At 42.0% G+C, this 27,499-nt stretch overlaps 1 protein-coding gene across 5 annotated transcripts; it reads left to right on the forward strand.

The window, feature by feature from the left end:
* The first annotated feature begins 1,012 nt into the window (after positions 1–1,012).
* Positions 1,013–27,499, forward strand: LOC101472561 (activin receptor type-1). Of its 5 annotated transcripts, none has more exons than XM_076875055.1 (13): positions 1,013–1,148; positions 1,259–1,374; positions 14,222–14,295; positions 14,882–15,133; positions 16,915–17,187; positions 17,356–17,628; positions 19,291–19,496; positions 21,644–21,743; positions 23,477–23,623; positions 23,861–24,136; positions 25,464–25,661; positions 26,141–26,271; positions 26,378–27,499. In XM_076875055.1, exons 3-13 carry the CDS (start codon positions 14,229–14,231, stop codon positions 26,510–26,512), a joined length of 2,058 nt encoding a protein of 685 aa, XP_076731170.1. In that variant the 5' UTR covers positions 1,013–1,148; positions 1,259–1,374; positions 14,222–14,228; the 3' UTR covers positions 26,513–27,499. The 5 variants fall into 5 exon arrangements, with proteins under 5 accessions (XP_076731170.1, XP_076731169.1, XP_004555452.2 ...); XM_076875054.1 differs by having other exon boundaries at positions 1,023–1,155; XM_004555395.6 differs by lacking the exon at positions 1,259–1,374 and having other exon boundaries at positions 1,048–1,155.

The following is a 27,499-nucleotide window of genomic DNA, read 5'->3' on the forward strand; positions in this document are numbered from 1 at the left end:
CTTATGACAAAAACGCTATTATAAAAGTGCTCAGACAGATAGATAGATAGATAGATAGATAGATAGATAGATAGATAGATAGATAGATAGATAGATAGATAGATAGATAGATAGATAGATAGATAGATAGATAGATAGGGAAACTACTGTATTACAGCAGCATGATAAAGATAATAAAATAATAAAAACAGTACAATCTACAATAAAAAGAAAACTGCCCAATGTAAAAGTACTGCTGGCCCACAGTGAAGGTGCTTTAATGGGATGTAATACAAACAATTTTTACATAAACAGCAATACTAAAAATAATGAAAATAAAAAGTAAGACCGAAATTGTGCAAAGGAGTAGTGCAAATGATATTAATGTTTGACACAGACATCTGTGTGGAATTCTATGTCCTGGTGTTCATCTGGAGAGAGTTGCTGTACTGTTTTATTGAGAATGATGGGAATGATTTCCTGCAGCGTTCTTTATGGCTGCAGGGTTAAATAAGAGGGAAAGGAGCTCTGCTGCTTCTGTAGTGTAGCACGGAGGAAATGAGATGGATTGTTTGTGATGGAGAGCAGTTTGTTCAGTGACCTCCTGTCCCTCACTGGCTCAAATGCCTCCAGATTCTTGCCAATGATGGTTCCAGCCTTGTGGATTAGTTTGTTCATCCTGCTGGCATCTCTGGCACTGATGCTGGCTGCCCAGCAGACAACAGCAAAATAGATGGCACTCGCTCCCACAGACTGGTAGGAGATCTCCAACATCTTTCTGCACACATTAAAGCATCTGAGCTTCCTCGGAAAGTAGAGTCTTCTCATCCCCTCCTTGTACACGGCATCACTGCTGGTCTTCCAGTCCAGAGCAACAGCACCTGGCTTAGTCTCTTTTTGTCTTGTTGACATTCAGAAGGAGGCGATTTCTGTCAGTCTACGCCACAAAGCTCCTCAGACTAAAATTAAACAGATGAGTTTTATTTTGAAATGGCCGACAGGAAACGTGTCTTTATCGTCTCACCTAGCGTTACTGCGTTCCAAGGTAACTTCCTCCTCCTCCAATCCTGGCTTTTTGCCTTCGAAAACGCCGCCGCCGGGGTGCCAGTTGTGAAGCCCAGACAGCGTAGCAAAAATGCGTCTTCGGTTTTACTCTCTCCTAAAAATGAGTACGGAGTGAGTTTGTCACTTTAACAATTATTATATTTGGCTTCTTTTTTTTCTCTGCCGAGTGAAAGACGGGCGTGAATGTTGGCGTCATGTAGCCTCTGCTTTTCAGACTTTGGAAAACAAATCGGGTATTGTCGGTGAATTCTCGGGAGATGGCAGAATAGTTCGACCCGCGCCGGTTACCTAGCCCTCACAGCACTTTGAGGAAAAAAAATACCCCGCGAGGTAAGTTTTTATTATTATTATTATTATTTATCGTGACGTCTCTAAAATGTCATTTAATCCAGGCTATGCTGGAATATGCGCGTGGACGTTTCGGTAGACGTGGAAAAGTTTGCCGGAGACGGCTTCGTGACGCGCTCCCGTAAGAAACCCGTCTCCCTCTCTCAGCTGCTTTGTAAAATCGTGGCCTGTTTGGTTCTGCAGCCGAGCATATTTTTATCTAACGTGTCTTTCTTGTGACTTTGCAAAAACAAAATAGCCGCTTCTGATAAGCTCCCCGCGCAGCTCGGTGTACCATCAGCTAAGAGACCTTGTTAGATGTGTCTCTTGTTAATGAAAGGATGAGCGCCAGGCTAAAATAACCACAATCTGGTTTTCAACTGCGACTGTGCTGGGTTCTGATTTCTCCTAAGCAGTCGAATCAAGCTCACGACATTGCAAGTAGCTGTGACTCGAAGAGTTTTTGTCATGCAGTCTTTAGGAGGGTCGTTCCAGCTCGATCGTGCCCCATCATCGCCCGCTGAGCACTTTTAACATCACAAACGCAGTCCTGCGGGGCGGGCGGCGCCACCAACACTCATGAACACACAGTATGACTACGAGTGGTTCGGAATTTAATTTTGGGCAAGTTGGAAATATAAAAAAAGCTACTTAAACGTCACTGATAGAGCATCAATTGGATGTGGAATAGATTTAAACCAAACAGAAGATGATATGTGAGAACTACTTGGAGGGACAATCTAATGGAAACCTGGTAGACCCGCTGATGAGAGGGTGCCAACTTCATTAGAAAGGTGTTAATGCTGGCTGAAAACATTCAGAGATAATGGTGCTGATTGCAAGAAGTGTGAATGGGGAACGTCTCACACTTAAGTGCTCTTTCTCAGAATCAACTCATTGTTATAGATCCCACAAAATGACAATCCCACACACTGAGTTTAAATGCCAGGGAAGCCTTTCGAATGTGCACTTTCTGCTTTAGTCGCATCTTTTTAAGTTGGCTGCACTTGATGTGTCTGCGCATGACAATCTGATTGTCACACACACACGAAGCCCGAAGTCTGGCATGGGAGACTATTTGGGCGAGATCCATACTAATCCATCCATCAATTTTCTTAACGGCTTATGCAACTTAGGGTCAGGGGGGTGACATGTTCATTTTTAAAAGGGTGGTTTAAATTGAAAGCCGTCTCCATTCAAAGCTTTTTTTGTCACAGTTTCAGGAAAAATCTCCATCTAGCCTGAGCCCTTTAATTGCTGCTACTAGCTGAAGCACACAGACGACTTGTTCACAAATATAATTTTTCTTTTTTTTTTTTCCATATTAGCTGCGTAGAGATGTTCAAATCAGTGAAGGCTTGAAGTGGATAGCGCTTTAGGGTTTTGTGTCTTGGTTAGTGGCAGCGTTAAGTGGCACTTAGTGGCTGTGTGGTTGTGTGATCTGGAGAATGTAACCCCATAGCTGGCCAGTCACTGAGCTGTGGCCTCTTGGCCAGCGCCGGTCATTCTCGAGGCCTGGCCTCATGGAGTCTGGCTGATAGCGGTCAGATAAAGCGACGTCAGGCTGTCTGGGTGACTGTGTGTAGTTCAACTCTGGGGGTGGGGGTGTCTTGGGGAGCCTGTTCTGTTCATCTGAGGAAATAACTACCAGTCTGATTGTGGCCGTTGTTCCTACCATTTTGGGCCTTTCCTCCCTCTCACCAACTCTTGGTCTGGTTTCAAACAGACTAACGGTAGTAGCTGAATCGTCAGCCAGTTATGTTTATATTTATAGAGCATCTTTGGTGGCCAGCGTGTACATTTTTCAAAAGGTTTCTAAAAGTCCCACATAACTATGTTACTTTTCAGTGGCTTCATTTTTGGTATGCTCACCCCCCAAAACATACCATGCTAACGTGGCAACTGAATAATCTGAAAATGTGTCCTCCGATATTATTTGTTAACTGCTCGCACGCATGCCGAGTAAAGTAATAATCAAGTTGAGGATGACACGTTATCAAATGAGAGATGCTGAAAGGCAATGCATAGTTTTTCAGAGAGGTAGACTACAGGCTGCAGTGAAATCAGAATTACTGCAAAAACTGCTGAAAAACAATTAGTAATCGAAGTATCACACCGAATACAGACAACCAGAAATTTGGCTTGTGATAGTGAGCTGAGGTTATAACAGTTTTTGTTTTTTAAATTTCCACATAGCAGCTCCCAGGTTCTTTATATATGAATATCTTGGCCCCTACACCAGTGTTTTCCTGTATCTGTTCCTCTTCTGACGACCATAAATCGCCTCATTTGCCCTGCAAGTCCGGGCTATTTCAGAAAATATGAAGCGAGGGGTTTGCTTTGAGGGGGGGGGCAGGCTTCCGATAGCAATCATTTAGTGTGCCCAATAATTTGGCTGTCAGAAGCAGCTGGCAGTTTGGGTTGGAACAATATGCGAGTGGAGTGAGAGAAAAGCTCTGAAACCCTGCGAGAGTCTGTGTGTGTCGGGGGAGGCGGGGGAGTGGCGTGTGTATATGCATATGTGTGTGGAATCAGGTTACACAGTCTGTCATTAACAAGGGAACTGCAGTTATGAGACCAAGATAGACTGCTTCATGTCTGAGGCTCATCGCGTTTCCTTGTAGGTGGCTCTCAAGTTGGAGAAGAAAAGGAGGGAGGAGGGGCGAGGGAGGAAAGTGTGTGTGGATATGTGTGTAAACAGGTGGTAGGTGCAGGCTCAAGGATAGAAAGGGGAAAGAATCTGGCTTGAAGTGCGGTGTCAGACTAGCTACCTTCAGCTTTCCCGCGTCACGATTTGTCTGCATGTGTGACCCGGGCTTGTTTGTCTGTGTGCTGACTTACTCGAAAGTTTGACTAGTAACAGACCTGGCATCAAACGAGGCGGGCGACTGCAGAGAAACGCGGCATGTGGGTTGAATTTGCTTGCGCTCTACGCTTGTGTCCAGCTTTTTAGAAAGGGGCCCTCTGTCTGCAGCGTTATTTTTAGTCAAAAAATCCTTCAGCCTTTTAATAATCATCAGCCTTATGTAGCCCAAACAGATCGCGATGAGAAGAGCTGTCTGGGACTTTGAGGCTCTGCAGGACATGGGAAGTTAGAGAGGGGGGAAGAAGAGAATGAGATAAAAGACTCCCTGTGTTTCTGCCAGATTTTTAGTCTTCCTCTGTTTGCTGTTTGGGAGCTCGCTCGTCTCCTCATCTGGTGGCTCTGCGCAGACTTATCGATTCCTCCTGTTCTGTGTTCAAATGTGGATGAAGACCAGTGGAGACAGAGAGAAGAGAGACGAGACGCTGCTGTCTCCTCAGATGCGCACACACACACACCTAGATCTGCAGTGCTCACGGCTCCACTCCTCTCTCTCCACAATAACCCCAGACTGCACTGGAGACAGTCTGCAATACACATTTTATGAGCCCTTCACTCGCTTCAGTGCTCTTGTCTTATCGCTCAGCTGTTAGGGGAGAAAGTTATGGCTTTGTTTCAGTCTCTGCTTCTCTCTGATCTCATTCCCGGGCACGGGCTCTTATTTGGTGTGGGCACTTTGTCTGTGAATTGAAAATAATCTACGTTTCATCTCACGTGTCATGGGGTTGTAAACTGAAATGGTGCTGTTATGATGGTAGTGCTCTGCTGTCGTAGTCGATGGGGTTTGCTCGAATTCCCGTCCCCCATGCTTGAGGCAATTGGGCCATTTATAACATTTAGACATTCACTGCTTTTGACATCGAAGTAAGGATCGGCAACATGGCTGATATCAGTGTCACGGTGTAGCAGTATATTTTGCTTCGCACATGTGCCAAATCCATGGCTGCTAATTCTAATGACTATTTTAATTAGCAAATACTTAATCAGGTAACCACGAATGCCCCAGAAATTTCCGTGAACCTAAACAGGAGTAAAAAAACCTGACTAAACAGTGTTACCACATGATCATAAATAACAACTGCAGAGTCATAAATGATAGTACAGAATATCTACTTTCAGAAAATAGTTACATCACATTAATGACTTTATTGTAAAGGATTATTCAAAACGGTTTCCTTGTGCTCAGATTGCCTGAGAAGTCTTTGCTCGTGGAAGGCAGGAAACTCAAAGCCATTAAGGCTCGACTGGCAGGAGGATGTCATGGCCCCGATCAGTCTCTCTGCCGATCACAGATTCATTGTTTTGTTGCAAGCTGTTTACTTAGTGGTTATCACAGTGGTGTGATGAATGTTTTTTCCACGTATGGTTGGTCACTCACTGTGGATTATCTTGTTATCCGTCTGAGTCTTGTCACTCAGCTTTTAGAGCCTTCTCATAGCTTTTGGTAACTGCACTCAATGCTCTTTAGTCTAGTCGCCTGACTTGTTTTACAAGAAACAAAACTGGTGCAATGGGTCCACCTTGATACAAATCAAGGTGTCCTTTTAAGTGAAATATTGCCCCAGGGCGGTAACCTTTATAAGATGGTCATTTGGAGGGAGAATGTTTGTGCATTCCTTTGCTGGCAAACGTGGCTCTGGGCCATAAAGTCTGTTTGAACTGGCTGTTTCAGATGTTTTGATGCTGTGTGAAAATGAATGTCTAATTGCTATGGTGACTATTACGTAGAAGACTCGTTAACAGTGCCATCACAACGCTGTAAAGCATTTAAGTTTGTCCCACCCCAGACGTCCCATACCACAAAGTCACGATACAGCCATAACATTAGTTTGTGAAGAGATTTATTTAGGGTTTCTTTTTGTCTTTGAAGAAGTTGCACTACATTCTGCGTGTGACAAAAAAGGCAAAGGTTTGGTGATTTTTCCCAATCTTTTCCAGAGTTCATGTGTGAGAATGTAATTTGATACTCATTGTTTACATTGCACTGTACTCTCCTGGTCTTTCTATCATATGTGTTTGACATCTATCTAACATTGCCTCAGGTGTTATGTCTTTTTTTTTTTCTTTTCAAATGAATCAAACTTCAGTGAAGTATTATTAGAAATGAAAATGGCTGTTTTTCTTTGTTGTGAAACAAGAAAACATACTTTTCATTCTTTCTTTATTTTTTCCTGTCACACAGCAAATGTTTGTATTGTTGGAAGCGATCTGCTTTATTGATGAAGCATTTATTTACCCGTTTCTCAGCCCACTTCCTCTTTAAAAAGCTACATTGCAATGAGATGGGTATTTGTTTCGTTTAAGTTTCTAATCTTTTATTCCAACTTGAGAATCATTGGAAAAACATAGACCTCCAGCATATACCGCACAAAAGATGGATGTAGCTATGGTGATGTCATGAGGAGTGGCGAGTGTGCAACTCTGCGCTCACTGACTTGTCAATCGTAAGTCATTATCCAGTGAGCGAACTGTGGCTAATCCTCTAAACGGAAAATTATGGCCAAGATTTGCAAAACAGTCTTACTTTTTTTTTATTCACTATGACCTGAAATTAGTGACTGAGTCAGAGGTCAGACAGAGGTCAAGTCAGAAAACAATTTTGTCATAGACTTCTATAGGGCTGGAATTCTTTCTGCAATCGCAGCTATTGCCATCTGCTGGCGTACAGATGAAATGCAGGTTTAAGGCACTTCGGATCTGGAAGCTACGTCCTTATTTTATACTTTCTGTGGTCTACAGTTACAGTTGATTTGATTAAATTAAATTAATGTGAGGATTCACCTTTAGAAAATGATTAAAGTTATTACCTCTCAGGTAAGTGTTGCGATTTGTGCCACAGCTGTGACCCACTGGAGTTGTAGTTTACATCTTCTTTATGTGTTACCATCTTATTTAAAGAACAAAGGGGACAAAGTGGGTCGGTCCCCCGCAGTGTTTAGAACAAATGCCAAGGCTTACAAGTCTATTTCTAAAAAATTGAAACAATACTATATCTTATTAATTCCTCAGTTTTTGCTCCCAAAATGTTTTTGAGACTTTTTGCTTCACAAGGAAAATTGTGTTTGCTTCATAGTAAGATAAGTGGTAAGATGTTGGGTAATGTTTTCAGAGCTTTTGAGGATTGTTTGCTAATTTACCAGCTAATTACATTACAGTAATGTAAAGTTGAAATGTGATTCCCTAAAAAAAAAATCACTAAACGTAGATAAAAGTGATGTTTTTGGTTTAAATATATGTATTTTTTTAATGTGACTAAGTATATTTTTTTCTCCTGCTAATTCTACCTCTGTTCATTCTTTCTCCTACCCACTGAACACATTTTAAGTAAAAAACAAAACAAAACAACAAAAAACCCCATATTGCTTTAGGCCCTGAGAGGTGGAGGGCGAGATGAGACACAACAGGAAGAAAAGAATAGTTTTTTGATTAAATTTGGTTGAGGTCCAGAATAAAGTGTGGGTGTGAGTGTGTGCATACACCTTAGGTAGCACCATACCCAAAGAACAAAAACTCGCTATGCTGTTGCCTACCACAATTAATGTGTGAGTGAAACACTGGGCAAACAGAGGGGGGGGGGGGTATTTGCATTTGATTACATTCCTCACATTGTAAAAGAGGCCGGCTGCTGAGATACTGCAAGGCCCTAAGAGATGGAGTTTGGCTGGAGCTAATGGGGCACTGCAGATTCCAGGGGACCTCAGAAGTCCTTTCATCTCCCATTTTGATGAGACCCTCGGAGAAAGAGGAGTGTTTCGAAAGGTTAATTCAGTTCAACTCGACTCGATTCAATTCAGTTTTATTTGAACTGAATCAAATTCATGTAGAGGTTCAAAGAGCTTCACAGGCATAAAAACATTAAGAGCTTTGCTTTCCAGTGGCTTTCACACACACATTAGCAGTACAGAATATTATGATATACGCTGGTCATACAAGGGCGCTGTGGAATGTGAAATTGTGGGCATTTGAAGTTTGGCAATGGCAAAAATGTGTTTTTTATGCAGGTTAGTTCTAAAATAACCGGGCCAGGTTGAGGGCGGTTTTCTCGTAGTCTGTATCATGACAGACATTATGTCAATTTAAGTAATCAGTTTTCACAGCAATATATATTACATAAAATATATAGCTAGCAAGTGGAAAGGTGAGACAACGGGGAAAGGAAGCTGAGTTGGGATTCTCAGTGACCAGGTGATTGTATGACTCGGAGGGAGCAGCCTTAGCTAAAGCCAAAGCTTGCACGTCGGGGACATGCCTCAGCTTTCCCCCAGCTCTAGTTTCTTTCTAGACCCTGGAAGAGAAATCAAACCAAGTACTGATGTTTGAGCATTTAGTGTGCACTCTACTTTTTAAAGTAAATTGATATTTTTGCCTTCTATTCAGTTTGTAAACATTGAATAAAGGAAGTCTGTTTTACACTCATAACCTTCTAAGATTTGAAGTTAAGCTTGTGCATTTATATTACCTTACCTTTAGTCATTCTGAGTGCTTTATTTTTCTAACCCAAGAGTGGTTTAAAACTGAGGTGAGCATGTTGATTTTCCAAGCTGTAGTGCGAATACGAATGTGGGCTGCTGCAAAGAGGACGATTTTTTTTTTTCGCCCTCAGGTCTGTATTACACCCACATCCACCTAGGAGCGAACCATCTGTGTGTCCCTGATGGCATGCTGGCACTTTGGCTGTCTGGGTGTGGGTCAGCAAAGAGGGACAGGGACACGAACAGCAGGATCTGCATTGCCCTAGTCTCTGCCTGTTTCTTCTCTCGCCACCCTGCAGTTTGCTGCAGTTTCCTCGGTGCCCAGGCTATTTGTGCCATGGTAACTGTGCCAGCCTGCCAGCTCAGACACAGATTCCACCTCTCGTCTCCCTCTTTGCCAGCATGATGACTCAGCAGCTCCTGCAGGGCTTCAGCCTCCTCCCTCCTCAACCTCGGTGATACACCATGCTCATCAGACAAAGTAGTGTTTTGTCATCCTCCTCTTTAGCTGACCTGAATACAAAACAGACCCAAATAATAAAGCGTCCAACTAGATTAATATGTGTCTTGTATCACTTTTAAAATGTCAGCTATAAATTATTGTGGCAATAACATGTTGGCTTTAATCATACTTAATGTCTCGTAAGCAGAAAATTCCTCAAATGGTTAAAATCACAGCTGCCTACAGTGGGAGAAATAATTATTTAATCCTCTGCTGATTTGCATTACAAATCACATTGATTTACATGTCATTGAGTGAAATAAGTATTTGATCCCCCAACCAAAACATTAATTAGTACTTGGTGGAGAAACCTTTGTGGGCAAGCACAGGAGTATGATGTTTCTAGTAGTCGGCCACCAGGTTTGCACAGGTTTTAAAACGGATTTTACAGAAACTCACAAAATCCTTTAGGTTTCTTGGTTACCACTTGGTAACTCAAAGTTTCAGCTCCTTCCACAGACTTTCTAGAGGATTGAAGTCTGGAGACTGGCTAGGCCATTCCCTGACCTTAACAAGCGTATTCTTTAACCAGTCCTTTATTGACTTGGTTGTATGTTATGGGGTCATTGGAAGACCCATCCATGGCCCATCTTCAGTGTTCTGGCTGACGGAATGAGGTTCTCGTCCCAACGTTTATTGTAGCTTTTTGTGTCTATTGGCCCCGTGACGTTTTGAACTTGTCTTGTAACCTTAGCAGTAAAACAGCCCCAAAACATAATGTTTCCACATGTTGTATCTGTGAAGGTTCTCAGTCATCCAGGTCATCGTAGTCTAAGGAGCTTGGAAAGAAAAGTGTCTGGATTTCTTGAAGTTGCTTGAAGACATTTCACGTCTCATCCGAGAAGTCCAGACGCTACGCTTTTGTTTCCACTTGTTCTTTGGGTCATACTCGGCATTTCTCTTCCTCCAAACATGGCGGGTAGAAAGCTTGATTTTTGGTTTCATTTGACCACAGCACTTTCTCCCAAGCATCTCCGAATCATTTAGACCTTTCTTGGCAAACTTAAGATGGTGATGCTGAAAGACTTTTGTCCCTGTTACAACTTAGTGTGTCCTAATATTAATTTTTGGGTTTTCCACCACCTTACTCTTGATTATCCTCACCCCATGAGTCAAGATCTTGCATGGAGCTAAAGATCCAGGCTGATTGGTAGTCATTTTATATTATTTATTATATTTCATTCATAATTGCACCAAGGGTTGTCACCTTCTCACCAAAGTTTTTGCATTTGTTCTGGTAGCCCATTCTAGCCCTTGGACAGCTCTTTGGGCTTGTCCACAGTGGTGGAGAGGTTGGAATGAAAGAAATTGATGCTGTTGATAGATGTGCTTTATACACATCAGGATATGAGATCAGGAGTGTCTGTAGTTGATGGATTGTAATTTGTGTGCCACACGTGTGAATCCAGAATCTGTGGCTGCCAGAATTTTGGGTTCTAAATTCTGGCTCGATTGTAGGGGATCAAATACTTACTGCATTTAATAACATGCAAATCAATTTTATAATTTTTTTTTTTGTAATGGGTTTTTTCTTGATTTTTTTGGCTGACATTCAGTCTCTCTCCATTAAAAGGAAACTACTAAAAAAATTAGAGACTGTTAATTTCTTTGTAAGTGCGCAAAATTACAAATTCAGCAGGTGATCAAATAATTATATTCCCCACTATGCATGCCTTTTGGTCCAGTTGCACCAGTAACAGCATGTGAGTAGCATGTTTAATTATCTCTATCTAATCACTTTAAGCTCCGCTCAACTTCTTAGAGTAATGCTTATCAAGATGGCCCTCTGGAGTGAGATCACTGGAAAGAGTCTGGGAAGGAATTGTGGCATCATTGTTAGGGGCAGGGATAGCTCAGTAGGTAAAGTGGTCGCCCCCATGATCGGAAGGTCGGCGGTTCGAATCCACTTAACGGCTACCCTGAGGTACCCCTGAGCAAGGTACCGTCCCTACACACTGCTCCCCGGGCGCCTGCTTAGTGGGCTGCCCACTGCTTCACTGAGTGAATGGGTCAAATGCAGAGAAAAACAAGTAATTTCCCCATGGGGATCAATAAAGTATCCATTATTATTATTATTATCATTATTATTATTATAAAATGGCAGCGGCGACATGCAGGATCACTTTAAAGTTTTTCTAGTAGCGCTCGGCAGCAGTCTACCCTAACATACTTCTCGCTGAGCCATGTCTATTTCAGGTGTTTATCTTAGATTGTACACACAAGGGCTTGTTTGTGTTAAGCTAAATGTAATCTTTTATGTCTGCTCATACAAGGTCGGTACCTACGCAGAGAATCTGAAGCCCTCGTAAAGAACGTCTTTGGTGGAAAAAGTATTTCTATTCTTTACTTTACTGAAAGAAGGAACGTCTCCTCCATTTAGAATGACGGTATTACCACCTGAATGTGCCTCAGAAAATGAAATGCAAAGTTACTGTATAACGAAAGTGCAAGCAGGTCAACCTTTTCTTTATAGCATACTTGAGTCAAATTTTACCACTGGAACAGAGGAGCTCAGAGCATAATAAATGGCATCCAATGCAAACTGACATTTCACTTTCAAGGAAGGCAAAGAGAAGGAATGCACATATAACATTATTTTCCTCAAAGTATTTTAATGCATATCAAAATCAGGGCAGCTTTCTCAAGCTCGTAGCATTTCCCTCTGCCTTATAGTATTGTAAGGCTTATTACAATATTGGCTCCAACCACAATAAGCAACTGGGGAAAATATATCTTAAGTTATAATAAGCATGTGGCGTTCATACCAGTTTCCTATTACATCACAACTTCAGAGGACATAGGAAGAGGGAATTAGAGGAAAGATGGGGGTTGAGACAGAGTGGGGGAATGAGAGCACACCCTTGGCAGGATGTCAGCTCTGTGAGCACACACTACACGACGCTGCCAGAGAATTCAATACGCAGGGGTAGAGGGACGCAACACACACGCATTCACAGTACGACAAAATTGTCTGCTCAGATCAGTTTTGCAGATGCTAGCTCTGCTTCTTTTCCTTCCCTAAGAAAGCCTTCTGAGGTTTCCAATATCATGTCTGGCTCTGTGTTTATGAAGCCCAAGCTGTTAGCTGGGTTTATGATATGCTACCAACTAGCCATGGCCTATTCATAGGTGGGAAACAGTTTACTGTGCTTATGAAACATAAATATTGCTATTAATGCATAAAGTATACTTTGAATTCCTGCATATGCATACTGTACTGTTTGAAACTTGCAGGGACTTCACATTTTAGTCTGAGTTTTTTTAAAACTCAGACTAAAATATTTGCCGTCTATCCAAGAAGCACACACATACCCAGTGAGTGCCTCGTTCCTTATAGCTTGTTAAAGACAAAGTGTTTGAGTAGGCGAGATGAACTGAGACAGACATAATTTCATTGCCCCGTGGAGGCTGTTTTGGCAGTAAATATAAACAAAAATGCAGCAAATCATTTGCCTGCACTAATTGATGCCATTAAGCAGAGCCTTGTGACATGCTCTACTTAGTTAATTGAGGTTAGTTATTGATCTGTTCAGTGTTTGAGTCAGCATGTTGTGCTTGATGTTGTCTTTTTTTGTTTCTTACCAGTCGTATGAGTCAAAATATCAAGATAACGAGGAACACGCATCTGTTTTATTTGGCCTGGGCCTTTAATTTTTTTTCCTTCTACACCTCTGCTTATCTCTTTGTCCCGTTTCCTCCGGCTTTCTGACTCCATCACAGCTCTGCCTGTCCCCCCGCTTCACCTACCCCACCCTTCCAACAGCATGGCGCCCTTCTTCTCACTGTCCCTCTGGGCGCTGACACTAGACACCTCCTCGTCTCGCTCCCCCCACAGCCACCTCCCTCCTTTTAGCCTAACTGAGTGTTGCGGCCCACCGTGACCCACATCTCTCTCGCACGCTCGCCCCGTTCTCTGCCCTTGTCTGACCCACTGTCCCCGAGTTGCCCCTGGGCCGTTCCTCCCTTGCCTCCTCATGCCCGCCTGCCCCGTGATCTTCATATCTCCGTTGCTGTTCCCCTCTCCTCTCCGGTCCAAAGGGAGCAGACAGAGCTCCTGATTATCTCTGTGTGGCAGCCTCTGTTTTGTGCTCTGATTAAAGGAGCAGCATGTGGTCTGTGTGTGAGCGGCCTGTGCAGACGCCGCCGTTGGCCTAATGCTAACATTACGTGCTTAATCATTTATGTCTGGGAGACGGGCACAAAAGCTTGGAGGGGTTGGGGTACTTATCAGCGGCGCAGATGCACTGAGGCGCAAACGCACATGGTGCCAAGAAAACGTTCCCGGTGTTTGGTATAGCATAAACGGGGCACGCTGTAAGCTACGTGTATGCTCAACACTTGCATATCAGCTTTATAAAATGGTTATTTTGGCGTTTGCAGTGTGAGATAAACAGGTGAACTGTGACAAAAAAAATCTGTCCAAAATGGAAAAAGCCCTACTACTGCACAGCGTATGTGACGGTTCCTACAAATGCATTAAATATTGAACGATTAGACTGTCACCAGGTCTCTAAACGATAGTATTCGGGCACCCACACTGTCCTCCTCTCTTTCTCCTCCTCCTCCTCTTCATGTCTGTCTGCTCCTCTCCCCTCACTCCCAAGCAGCCTGTCCCTCCAACACGCACACACACACACAAACTCACACACTCACGCACCGAGGCAGCCAATAGGAGAGCACCAGTCTCCCCATTGCTTGCCACTCAATGCCTTGTTGCCAGGACAACAGGAAGGCATGAGACCCACTTTACTTGAGCATTTTAAACTTGGTGTTGACTTTTTCCCCCTGAAAACAAGAAAAGGTCTCCCTCTGTAAAATCACTCACTCTAATATTCCTACCTCGATGGGGAAATCCTGCCATTTTCAGTCCGTCTTATGAAGTAGTCCTCTGAAAGGAATTTTCACAAAGATATCACCAGTGTGCTGATACAGAAAGATAAAAATCACAATTTCATAGTTGGAGTGCCACGTACATTTTGTTTTTGTTTTCATTTTTTCCCTCCCCCTCTCCAGGTCTACAATGACGAGTGTGGACATGTTTCTGTTAGTTGTGATCCCACTGGTCCTCCCCTGTTCAAGCTTAGAAGGTAAGTCTCTAATAATAAACCAAAAGGCTGCTTTTTACGTCAGGTCTGAACAGGAGCGGTATCGAAAGGGACAGAAAGTTCCTGTCGACAAAACCAGACAGGATCCAATTCGGTGTAGTGTCCGTGCTAGATATCCAGAGAATAAACAATATGTACAGTGCTTGAAAAGTTGTGTTATGGACATCTGAAACGCCCCCTCCTCCTGTGAGCTAATTAAAATACGCAGTGTTACTTCTGTTTCTTTCACTGTCCCCCCTCAAGTTTGTTGCATGCATAGAACAAAATTCATGCTGCCCCCCTGTTTCACCACCCCTCCTCAGTCTGTCTGCCTTTCATCTGCTGTCTGTCAGTGTTATTTTAAACTACTGCAGTGGCAGCGGATTACAGTAGAATTTTTTCTTTATTCTGGCAAGCAAAACTTTCTCCCTACATCTTCAGTATGTATTATCGCTACATGCAAACAAGTAGCGAGCATTGATCATTTATTGTGATTGAACATGAAGGGTCATATTTCTGCCCTCATCTACTGTGGGACCTGTGTCTTCTCAGACATAAATCCTGATCTTCTAATTGTTTCCTCTTGCAGGTGAGGGCGGTGTGAGAAATGAATGTTTATGTGACGTATCATCCTGCAGCGGTGGGGACCGATGCTTTGGCCAGGAGTGCTTCAGCTCTCTCGCGGTGATAAACGGGACATCGGTCGTTCGTAAAGGCTGCATTTTGGGGGACGAAGACCGATCCTGGAGCTGCAGATCCACACCAACTCCTCAGCTGGTGGTGAAGTGCTGCTATGGGCATTTGTGTAATATGAACATCTCCCTTAACTTCCCACTAAAAGGTGAGGCATTTGCAAAGAGAATTGTGAAGTTGTCCTGCTTTAAACTCTGCAGAACTTTGAAATCGAATTTCAGGACAACTTTTTCAACGGATTTGGAAGTTGTCTGTGGTAGCTGACTCCTTAGCCCCTTTTTTCAATTACTACCTACTCAACTCGGCTTGACTGGTTTTCCATTACAATCCAGTACTACCTAATGCGTGTTGTTGTCATCATAGCAACATGTCCGATAGACCTGCTGCTCCGTCTTGGCTGGCTTGTCTTGACCTGGCTTTTCGTCAGACTCGGGGATCATGGCATCGTTTTTTGTAGCCATTTCCCTCGTTGCCAGGTTTCAAAAATGGTGGTTTTAATTTTCGTAAACAGCGCTTTCGTGACTCATCAAGTGACGCTACCGACCAGCCAATTCAGTCTCACAACGTCACATTTTAGTACCACCTCGGATTGCTTGGAACCCTGACTGATCAGGTACTAAAAAAGCACCTGGTACCAGGTACTATGACCCAATGGAAAACCTTAAAAACCATGGTGAACCGTGCCGAGTTGATTCAAGTAGGTACTAATGAAAAGAGGGCTCTTGCTAACAGCTGTACTGGTGGAATTCACAGATGGAAACCCAGACGAGAAGTGTTTGGACTGTAACACCACTTTTTTTCCTCTGAACTGGCAACAGTTGACAATGGATGCATTGTGTTTTGGAATTTGGGTCCATTCATCCCATTCTCATGATCCAGCAAAACAACATTTTGGGCATAACTCAAGAATTCGTACACTAATCATGAAAACACACTTCATAAATACCTAATAGGATAAAATAATCAACAAGCAATCGTGCAGGACACAAGATCTTGTGTGCTGTTTCTAGGTTGTAGCTTTTTTTTTTTTTTTCGCAGCAATGTGTATATCTGCAGCACTGCCTGCTGTCATGACTACAACTTTGTTTTCTAACATAATCAGCTTTCTGTGCTATGCGTGCAAACACATACAAAGAATTTTACCTAGAATATGATAGTCTCAGAACAGAAAAAGAAAAAGCTCAGCAAGGTCGAGTCAGATCTCTTGTATTCATATTTCTCAATACTGTAACTCAGAAAAATGTGCTCAAGTTGTGTATTTCTTTATACATCAAATGCCACTCTTTATCCTAGACCCTCGACTTGACTGACAATAAACACCCTTTGGTGCATAAAATGTAAACATGCATTTAAACTGAAATTTATTAAGTTATACAAGTGCAAAGTTGTAACTCTTGGTTGTTGTTCAAGCTCTGTGCTTCAGCACATTCAATTTCAAGTAAGCTAATGGACTCTGTTAAAGTCTGTTTAATTTCCAGTAGCTTTATGCTATTATTATTAGAGCCGTGTGTGAGATGCAAACCTGTGTGTGAAATTATTCTACAGTATAGCTGCTTAGTTGTTGTGTGCTTTTACAGTTGATAATGACAATGTATTTAAAATCGCAAGCTAGAAAATCAATTGATCTGTCCCATGAACCATGTGCGTGCTTGTCAACAACTAAAATCAAAGATTTAAACAATCTTTTCTGGTCTGTTTGAGTAGGCCTCCTGAATAAGTGTTGTTTCAACAAAATAGTAAAATTTGTTTTATATCAGGAGATGCTAGATTCAAACAGGCAAAACATTTTCTGCTCTCTTTGGTGAATGTCCAGCAAATGGATCTTTTCAACGTGCATGATTCTGATGTGAGTGAATGCCTTTTAATTTAATGGGTTGCTAATGGTATTGGTCTAATGGGTTTCCCCACATATCTATTTCCTCTTATCAGATGTACAACTGTCTGCTGGCAGACCAGTCCTCAGAGACCAAGAGTGTGTATGCGAGGGCGGTGTGTGCGAGCATGGCCATCGCTGCACAGGCCAGCACTGTTTCTCCGCTCTGAAGATGATTGATGGGGCAGCCGTCCAACAGAAGGGCTGCCTGAGGGACGACGAGGAGGGCAAAGCCACCTGTGCCATGCCACCCTCATCGGCCCATGTTGTCAAGTGCTGCCAGGGCCATCTGTGTAACATGAACGTCACTGTGCAAGCCCCAGGGAAAGGTGACTTTGTACACATTGTACAGATTTCTGTTTGCTGCTGTTCCTTCACGGGCCTTATGTAACTTAGGATTGTGCAAAAGTTTCATGGATGATTGGGGTTTTTTTAACCAAAAGATAATCTTAATTCATTGCATTTTTTAAAAAGTTTTCTTTCTGAATCTTTTGCAGGTACAGTAGTCCAGAGTAAGTCCCTGAGCAAAGAGGAGCATGAGTGCGTGTGCGAGGGTGGTTCATGTGGAACACAGAATCGCTGCTTGGGCTACCAGTGTTTCTCATCTCTGACAGTCAGCGGCGGCATCATAATGTCCCAAAAAGGCTGCTTTAAGGTCTTAGAACAGAGCACGATGACCTGCAAGACCCCGCCTTCCACAGACCAGATAGTTGACTGCTGCCAGGGACACCTGTGTAATATGAACATAACTGTGGAGCTCCCTGTCAAAGGTACAGCACAATGCTACCCAGAATGCATCACATATCAGATTGTCCAAGATTTGCAAGAACTCTGCTCTCAGTGTTGAACTCTGAACTCTTTTTTTCTTTTTTATCAAATCACTAACCACATTCAAAGTACTACCTAGATGTCTCATATTCAGAGAAGGAGTAGCCGTATGGTTGGTTTATGCTACGGTTTACACTAAGCAACACACATTCATATTCTCCATCATCCTCTACTGAGATGGCTTCAGCTTCAGCTGTGAAATTACCTGCCATGGCTGTTCTGGACTGTTTCTGTTGGCTTGAGTTACACGTCCATGTGGTCACACTCCTGGCATGTCATGAAACAGCAAAAAAAGGGGAGACGGTGGGCAACTGGAGGGAGGTTTTGAATATTATTTAGTCATGGTCCACTTCTCTTCTTTTCTCTCAGTGGCTGTCAGGGCTGGCTGACAAGAGCCCAGAGGGTGAAGCCACCTGGGATTGAAAGAGTCAGGCATCGATACACAGAGCTTTTGTCCTTTTTTATTTCTTTCACCTGTACCTTAGCCTCGACAGTCATGCATTTGATACTACGGCCTACATGACGCATTTAGATCTAATATGCCTTAATCTTATCATCTTGGTTGTGCATTGAAGGGATAGATCAGTTGTGAAAATGATTACATTGTATCCAGCACTTTCCACAAATGGTTAAAATACATATTTACAGTTTATTAATGTCAGTTCATTCTGTATTGTACTAGTAGTACATAGTATTACGCTAATGCTGTTTTGTTATTGAATTTTAGTTTTTCTCAAAAATATCCTAATTTAAGCCCAAAAATTTGAAAAAAGTCTAAATAAATGGGAGTTGGTTTCAAAGTTGGTTCACACGGAACATCTTGAGTTTAAAACAAATAAGTGAGGTGATACATCCCCATCTGTAAAAGCCCACATCTGACCACATTTCGGTGATACCATCCAGCAATACATGTACCATATACCGCTACTACCATACCATACGCATGACATGCATACTTTCCTATATTGCAATCTTCTGTCTTTTGAATTCTCACAAATGCAGATAATCATGAAATAAATTTTTTTTTATGTAACATTTTGCAGCTGAATGCATTTCGCCATGTGTGTTTGATTCAAATATAGTGAGCCCCTAGAAAGTGTTGCTAGTTATGTGTATTTGGAAGAAGGAGTTCATTATGCAAGTTGAGAAAAGGGGATCATTGTCAGTGCTGGAAGCAGAGCCGAGCAGTCTTTTTCCTTGGAATGTTTGGAAAGTGTGAATGGTGGTCAGTTCCTCAGGATGGCCTCTGCTGACTTGATGAGCTCTACTATGTGTGCATATGAGTGAACACTCTTGTCTGTGGATATTCTTTATGCACCTTCACACCCACCCCGACTTGTTTCTTCAGGAAGCCTGCAGAGTGCTGCAATCCTCTGTTTTGTGTATGGTTGAATCCTCAACCTGTGTGGTCCAAGACCGCTCCCTCATTGTGTCTGATCCTGACGCTCAATGAACACTCCAGTGTCGTTTACTGCAAGCGACCAATACCAACTCTAGATTTAAAAAAAGAAAAAAGAAGCTAGATTTAATTTGATTATGTTCTAAAACCATCTAACGGGATGACCTGATAGTGACACTGTAAATTTTTTCTGTCCCCTTAACAGCTGATGAGCAATCCAGCTACAGTGTGACCACACTAGCTGTTGTCATCGTGGCACCCATCATTGTCCTCATCATCCTCTCTGCTGTCGCTATCCTGGTGTTCAGACGGATCCACCACAACCAAATGGAGAGGCTAACCTCCCGAGATGCTGAATATGGAACTATTGATGGCCTTATAGCTTCTAATGTGGGGGAGAGCACTCTAGCGGTGAGTAGTCGATGGCACAAAGGTGGCTACCTTCATAACGCACCTGAAAAACCAATTTTATTAGCAGCTCAAGGAATAGTATAATGCACTAGTTTGTTTGATATAAAGCCTAATCAAATTCCAGTCTTTTATTTGCACCCATTACTTTCCCTTTGTATGATGCCAGGTATGATGCACAGTTTCTACTGCAGACTTGCACTGTAACAGAGATCCAATAACAGAGATGTGTGATTCCTATCCTCTAATTATGTGTTGTATTACCTTGAGGGGTTCCTGTGATGATTTTTAAACACTGTTGGATTAGTGGGGACTTTTACCTTCCCTTTGTACGCATTTCCACTATTTACAGGATAAAAGAGTTGCATCAGCTTCATAAACAGAATTCAATCTTGTGATTAAGCCGTGATGCGATGGCACTGCAATTATAGTCTCCTTCTCCTGCCATGAGTTAAACCTGTAAAACTCCCATGTTTGCCATTTGATAAAAAAGTACTCATGTTTTTAGTAATTTGAATGAAATTATAGCTTGATAGTGTCTAAACATAGCCTTATGTAGTTTCCGCTTTAAGTATGCAAGAGTGGTGTTAAGTTCCTTATCATAGAGCAGGAGTAATCCTCTGTGCGGATGTCTAGTGGACATGCAAAAAGTGAGGACAACTACTCATCTGTGGTGTCCGCAGCTGTCAGCATGCATGTCTGCAAGTGTGTGTCATCCCAGCCTTGGTTTACTGGCTGTTTGGGTCGATTTGAGCTAGATCAGTCTCCGAATATGGTTAAATTGAACTGTGCAGACTGTTGCTCTGGACTTTCTTTCTTACTTTTAAGAACCGTTTGTTCTCGAGGAAAGAAAAGTTAAAGCAGTTGTACACTAGATGCATATGTATGAATTTTGTGGCTGAATGTGTGGGTGGTGCCATTGCTCCTCCCAGTTTTTTTTCCCCCAGTCGGTTAGAGGGAATGTCTTTTGCTATTTCTTTTCTCTCCACTCATGCATGGATTGTGAGTTTTCTGCGGTTTTGAAGCCCGCTAAACTAATCCAGAATTTAGGTGGAGTCCTGTGGTTAGCATTTAGTCTGAAAGACAACCCAGCACATTCATTGGCTCACACACTGTGTAATCATGTTCAGCATAAACTGAGTCCAATTGGTGCCTTAACAAAATACTTGGTTGTTACCGTGCGTTTTACCATTCAGTAATCTTTCAAGAGTTGTTCTCTTTTGATAAACACGTCTAAACTTGTGGTCTAAACTTTTGAAATTCCAGATTATCTGATTTATTTTTGCAGCACCACGAGAAAGATTATTATGAACAATGGCATGCTTGTGGAAAGTGTTTGTCCCTCGGTAGCTGCTGCCTAGACTTGCTCTCTGGTTCTAATGATATTGCAACGTACTGATCACATTCTGCTGCTTAACAGCCCGGCCCAAAGATGCACTCCTAAAAACAATCCTCCTGCACCAAAGAGAGGGGTTTAAACTCTCTACAGAGCAACTCATCATTCATTTTACGGCCTCTGCCTTGCATTCCTGTGTTGTGATTCCAAATTGTCTCTCAGGCAGCTCTTGCATTATGCATTTGTTTATCTGAGGCATCACTTCCCTCTATTTTCAATCCTCATTCTCCCCTCCTAGTTAGTCATTTGTTTTGCTCAGCTGCTGCTGACTATGTTGCTGTGCACTGCCCTCCTGTGTTAGCGCTGGGATGCTGCACGTCTTGCAGATGAGATAAAAATAAAAGGCTTAGCAGCATTGCGCCTGTTTTGGAGTCTGGCCCTTGGATTAGATAAAATCTTCAGCACCCACACCAGTCACCAGGGAGGGGGTGGTACTTCTGTTATTTACTCAGCAGGGGGCACTCTGCAACACTAGCACAGAAACACACACACACCCACCCACACACATTATCTTGGTACACACAGCTTGGCCCCCTCCATCCCATGTGGGTGCCACATCAAAGACAGCCTGCTTGTTATTAATCTCCATCGGAGTCCCAGATGCTCCATATTTCACCATTTTTAGGCTTGAGCCACAGGATTCTTTTGGGACTGAGCTTTTCATTCATATAGATCACATGCAAATTTATCCACAGACGCACAAATAAATTCATAAGCTCTTTTTCTCAATTTAATTTTTTTTTCTCTTTCCCAGGATTTGCTAGATCATTCCTGCACTTCAGGAAGTGGCTCAGGACTCCCTTTCCTTGTTCAGAGAACTGTTGCACGACAAATCACACTAAATGAGTGTGTGGGTAGGTGTCCTGTCAAAAGCTGTATTCATATTTGCAATAGCACAGTTGGGGAAACAAAAAATCTGCCTCCTCTTTTCATTTTAAGGTGACACGGTAACTGAGCAGACTAAACGTCCTCCAAAGAAATGTTGAGATGTAAAGGGTACTCCATCACTCAGATTAAGCATAGGGGCAACTTTACAGCTTTGGCAGCACAGATTGTGACGCGACAGACCTGCAGCCATGTATATTGCGTGCTTATATACCGACCAGCAACAACATTAAAAGCACTGATTTGTGAGGTAAATAACATTGCTGCTCTCGTCAGAAATTTGCTGGGAAAACACAGTTCCTGGCATTCATTTGGATGTTACTTTGACACTTACCACCCACTTAAATATTGTTCTTGAGCACCCCCAACTGGGAATCAACACTCACCAAAAGCAGCATCCTGCTCCTGCAGCATAATCTGCCTCACCACAGTTTAAACTGCAGAAACCGACAGAGTCCAAAGTGCTACCCTGCTTTTAAACTTTCTAGAACCCAGTATAATCGAGCATCTATAAGAGCAGTCTTGTCAAGAAGGCCCATCCTGCAACCAACAGGAACCAGAGGTTATAGTGCTAATGTCCCAGTGCCCAACAACACAAGACACACCCTGAAAGCCTCTGGTTTTAATTTTGTTGTCGATGGGTGTATACCAGATTACAGTACTTTAGAATCTCATGTTTGATATATATTAAGGTAGAGCTGATCATTAATATAGCTAGTACAGTAATTTACAACATTTCATGTAGTATTTTACAGTCTGATAAGTCTACAAATAGAAGTTCCTGGTTCATATTTAACTTTTCATATCTTGAAAAAGGTGTAGGACTAAAAAGTCCTGTGTGAGCATTCAAAACATGAAATTCAGGAACTTCCAAATCTTCAGATAAATCATCAAGAGAATAAAAATATGAATTTGAAATTGGTTGCAAAACAGACGAGCAGTGTGAGCTTATCGTGAAAGTGGGCCAGAGTGAATGTGCAACAGTTCAGCAGTGAAGTCCCCAGAGCCACAATTGCAATTCAGTCTTGAGATTGTTTTATGATAAGTGTCAGTGACAATGCTGGCAAGAGTCAGCATATTTTCAGGAAAACAAATTGCCACAATGTGTTGTGGCAATTTGTTTTTATGAAAAGGTACTCATGTTGAAAGTCACTTGTGTTGAAATGACTTCCCTAACCCTGCGTCACTCTAAACCATTTTTTTATTACAGTTATGACTATATTAATTGGTTTTTGGCCACTGGGGGGCAGTATAATAAGCTGTCAAATATAGTAAGCCTACAAAGTTATGGCTACTAATAAAATATAAATATAAATAATTTAAGGACATTAGCATTCAAAGTACACTTTCTTTTTTTGCCCTGATACATATTATTTCAAATAATCACTTTCCCTTTAGGTTATCTTGTTTACGATCTTTTAACAGGTAATTGTTTGTAGCTGTTTAATATTACACTTTTTAATATTACACTATCCATTCAGTATCTTGATAAGTTAAAAAGCTGCAGAGATGTTTATGCTATAACAAATATAATGAATCTTCATTGTTGCCACAAAAATGATTAGTGCAGGTTTGAATGTTACACACAATGGAGTCCATCAAGTGTGCTCGTAGTAAATTTAGTGGAATATGAACAAAGTGTGTGTGTGTGTGTGTGTGTGTGTGTGTGTACCGATTCATAATTTTTCTTTTTACTTGTCAGGCAAGGGCCGTTATGGTGAAGTGTGGAGGGGCCAGTGGCAGGGAGAGAATGTTGCTGTTAAAATTTTCTCCTCTCGAGATGAAAAGTCTTGGTTCAGAGAGACTGAAATCTACAACACTGTGCTGCTGAGACATGAAAACATCTTGGGTATGCAACCTTTAATAAATGATCAGGTTTAGTGAGCTCTGATATGCACTGAAGGACACAACAACCATTAAAGTTGATATCATATCAAGCTGTCACTCTTAGGTGCAATGCATGAAAACTATATAGGTAGTGTGTTGTATAAGGATGTATAAGGATCAATGCATGCTAATTTCTCCTTGGTTGCATGTTTACATTTCTGTTGATGAGCAATATTTAATTTCATATCTCTCCACGTAGGCTTCATCGGTTCAGACATGACCTCAAGGAACTCCAGCACCCAGCTGTGGCTCATCACTCACTTTCACGAGATGGGCTCCTTGTACGATTACCTTCAGCTCAACACCCTCGACGCAACCAGCTGCCTCCGGATGGCGCTCTCCATTGCGAGCGGTCTGGCGCATTTACATGTCGAGATCTTTGGCACTCATGGCAAGCCAGCTATTGCCCACCGAGACCTGAAGAGCAAAAACATATTGGTGAAAAAGAATGGACAGTGCAGCATTGCTGATCTCGGTGAGAATAGTGTGCACGTGTGTTTGTGTTAACACAGCAGGGGTCCACAACGGTGCAATGACACGCATGGCAGGCAGATGTCGCAACAATTCATAAACATGATTCTTTATGGAAAAACTTTGAAGGATACAATTAGCAATGTCTTTGCTTCGAGTTTTGGCTTCTTCTCTTCCTATATGGCAGAGCAGGTCAGCCACTAATCAGAAGGTCGGTGGTTCGATCCCAGGCTGCCTCGCCTCTGTCAGTGTGCCCAAGGGCGGCTGTGGCTACAATGTAGCTTGCCATCACCAGTGTGTGAATGTGTGTGTAAATGGGTGAATGACTGAATGTAGTGTAAAGCGCTTTGGGGTCCTTAGGGACTGAGTAAAGCGCTATACAAATGCAGGCCATATATCAGTGCTGATGTGGCAGTATTCCTTGAAGGGCGACAGTCAGGAGATTACTGCAGCGGCTACATGCGCCTTAACGGCAAAAATTTAAAAAACAAAAGTGACTGTTAAAGATATTACTGGTGAATCGTGAAGGCGGGGCCCCTAAGCTGACTACAAAATATAGACCATCATTTGCAAAGCTGTGTGTAGGGTCTATAATATTCACAGAATAATGGAGCGTCTCGGTTTTAGTATTTTATTCAGTGCAATCATTAATACGGCTTCGATAAAAGCAGATCTGAGCTGATGCACGTGAAGATTAGCTGAAGAGGTTAATTGAAGGTTACAATTTATTCATTGCGTTAGAGACGTATTCGCTTCATGGTCGCTCAATTTGCATCTGTCTGCTCAGCCGCATTAGTTATTTCGAAAAAATATCCTCTTCCAGGTGTATTGCTTTGCCCTTAACCGAAAACACATTTTGAGGACCTTGGTTCACTTTATCTAATGCATCAATGTTCCGTTTGCAGATGCTTGAATAACATCTAATTCGGGGACAAGCCATAACCTGGCGACAGGCTTGACATGTTTACAGGCTCGATTTAATAAATTCTGCTCCGAATGACGCATTTTGCTGTCCTTACAAACATGGTAGCTGCTGTTTGTCTCCTAAGTGAGTTGTTGTTGGGTTGGAGTACATCCTGTTTGGGCGAACAGGGCCACGCATGGTGAACAAATAGCCTTCCAATCGACTGATTTAAAAGATGAGTGTCGGAAAACTTGGTCTCTTCACTCCAGTATCTGTATTAGTTATTGTTGCCTCACTTGGATGATGACTTAATTAAAAATATTTACTAATTACCTCCTTCAGAGAGTTAAAGTATTTTCTCTTTTAATCTCATTGATTACATGTGTATAAGAGGCGATTTTAAAGTGTTCTTTTGTTTCCATTTAAGGTCTGGCTGTCATGCATTTTCAAGACACAAACGAGTTAGACGTGGGGAACAACCCTAAAGTTGGAACAAAGCGCTACATGGCCCCTGAAGTGCTCGATGACTCCATCCAGATGGATTGCTTTGAGTCCTACAAGAGAGTGGACATTTGGGCCCTGGGCCTCGTCCTGTGGGAGATCGCCAGGAGGACAGTCAGTAATGGTCAGTACATGTTTTACACAACACTGTCCTGTTGGATTCAGCTCTGACCTGTTGTGATTACGTCACTAAGGCACAAGGCCATCTGTTAATCTTGGATGGGTGTAGTAGAAACTATAAGAACAGCTGCAAATATTATGTACGCGATCAGAAAATTGGGCATGGCATATTTGTGCTGTTTGCAAAGATACTGCATTGAGGTGGCTGTAGTCAGGTCTTTCTTCAGAAACAAAACAAGTCATGGCTTCAGCTTGGACTGAGTAAAAGCTTTTTATATATTGATTTAAAGATGTAGCCTTGATACACTTTCTGTGAACTAAAACCCACTTCTTATCTTCACTGTTAAAGGGGCTTTAAGCAGGATTTAAGATATTGAGTGGACATCTCAGTCAGCAATCATTGTAATATATATTTTTATACTTTACACTCTTAAACTGTGCGATCTCCGAAGTAAACTGTTCTTCTTTGTCTTCTTCTTGTAGGAATTGTAGAAGATTACAAGCCCCCTTTTCATGACGTGGTCCCAAATGATCCGAGCTTTGAAGATATGAGGAAGGTTGTGTGTGTGGATCAGCAGAGACCCAACATCCCAAACAGATGGTTTTCAGACCCAGTAAGTAATGTTACTTTTGTCAGAAATACACAAATGAAGTAAAATCCAGAGTTTTTAGTGTTTACATCAGGCACATTGATCGATTTCCATTTTTCCTCTTTTTTAGACTTTAACCTCCATGGCTAAACTCATGAAGGAATGCTGGTACCAGAATCCGTCAGCCAGATTAACGGCGCTGCGCATCAAAAAGACTCTCACAAAGATCGACAACTCTCTGGATAAAATAAAAACAGACATTTGAGCCTTCCCCGAGAAGACGAAGCAGGCATGTACTGAGGGCCACTGAAGATGTCCGGAGGATGGACCACCTTAGAGAAAAATCTCAAAAGATAAATGACTCAATAATTTCAGTGCCCTTATAGTGGCACAGACTTATATTTATTTTAAAACATTTGAGGGACATATTTTGGCATCCAAAGATGGCTTACCAGGCATTTCCGAGACTGCCGATGGTCTTAGAAATGGGAAAATATCTATTTCAACTTTTATCATAGGAGCTTGACTATTAGAAATGTTCTTCAAGGAAGAAACTTACCAGGGCATTTGAGTAGGGTTGCTTGTTTTTAGAAGAGCAGATTTTGTTTGAAAACCTTTTTTAGCTTGGAAAATGTCTGAACGCGGTCATTTCTTTATCTCTTTAATTGTACTGTGTTGTTCTTTTGCATTACGGTCGATCCATTTGGAAAAGATGTCAACTCGCCGGTTGAACTTGCCTAGTCAGTCAGCAAACTTTGTAACACAGTAAACATGTCGAGGTGTGTCTCACTTTGTGTCCAGTACCACTGTTTACAATGCTGTCAGAACAAGTTTCTTGGGATTTTGTTCAGTTCTGTAACATTTAGTTGTACAGTCAAGTCAGTGGCACCATCCTTTTCCCGATATCGTCCAACTACAAGGTACTCTGTTGCAAACCTTTTGTATATCATCATTAACTTTACATTGAATTATTATTTTTTATCTTGTTTTGCTTCTTCAGCTTTACAGAGACATATGCTAAAAGAACAAATACAATATCTGCTAGATGATGCTGAACTGTATTCCTCCAGAGGCCTGTAAGTAAGCCTGTAAAGCCTGTATATTGTCTTAACGCGTGCATTGTCGTCTTAATGCGTGCATTGTCAAAGTAACTGAAGTCAAACTTCTTCAGCGTTTTTTAATTTCTTTAACATTTTATATCAATTAGTTATTTTTTTTATTAATTAAAATGTGGAAAAAAAGAAGTAAATTA

The sequence above is a fragment of the Maylandia zebra genome, linkage group LG16, assembly GCF_041146795.1.
Source record: "Maylandia zebra isolate NMK-2024a linkage group LG16, Mzebra_GT3a, whole genome shotgun sequence".
Lineage (NCBI taxonomy): Eukaryota > Metazoa > Chordata > Actinopteri > Cichliformes > Cichlidae > Maylandia > Maylandia zebra.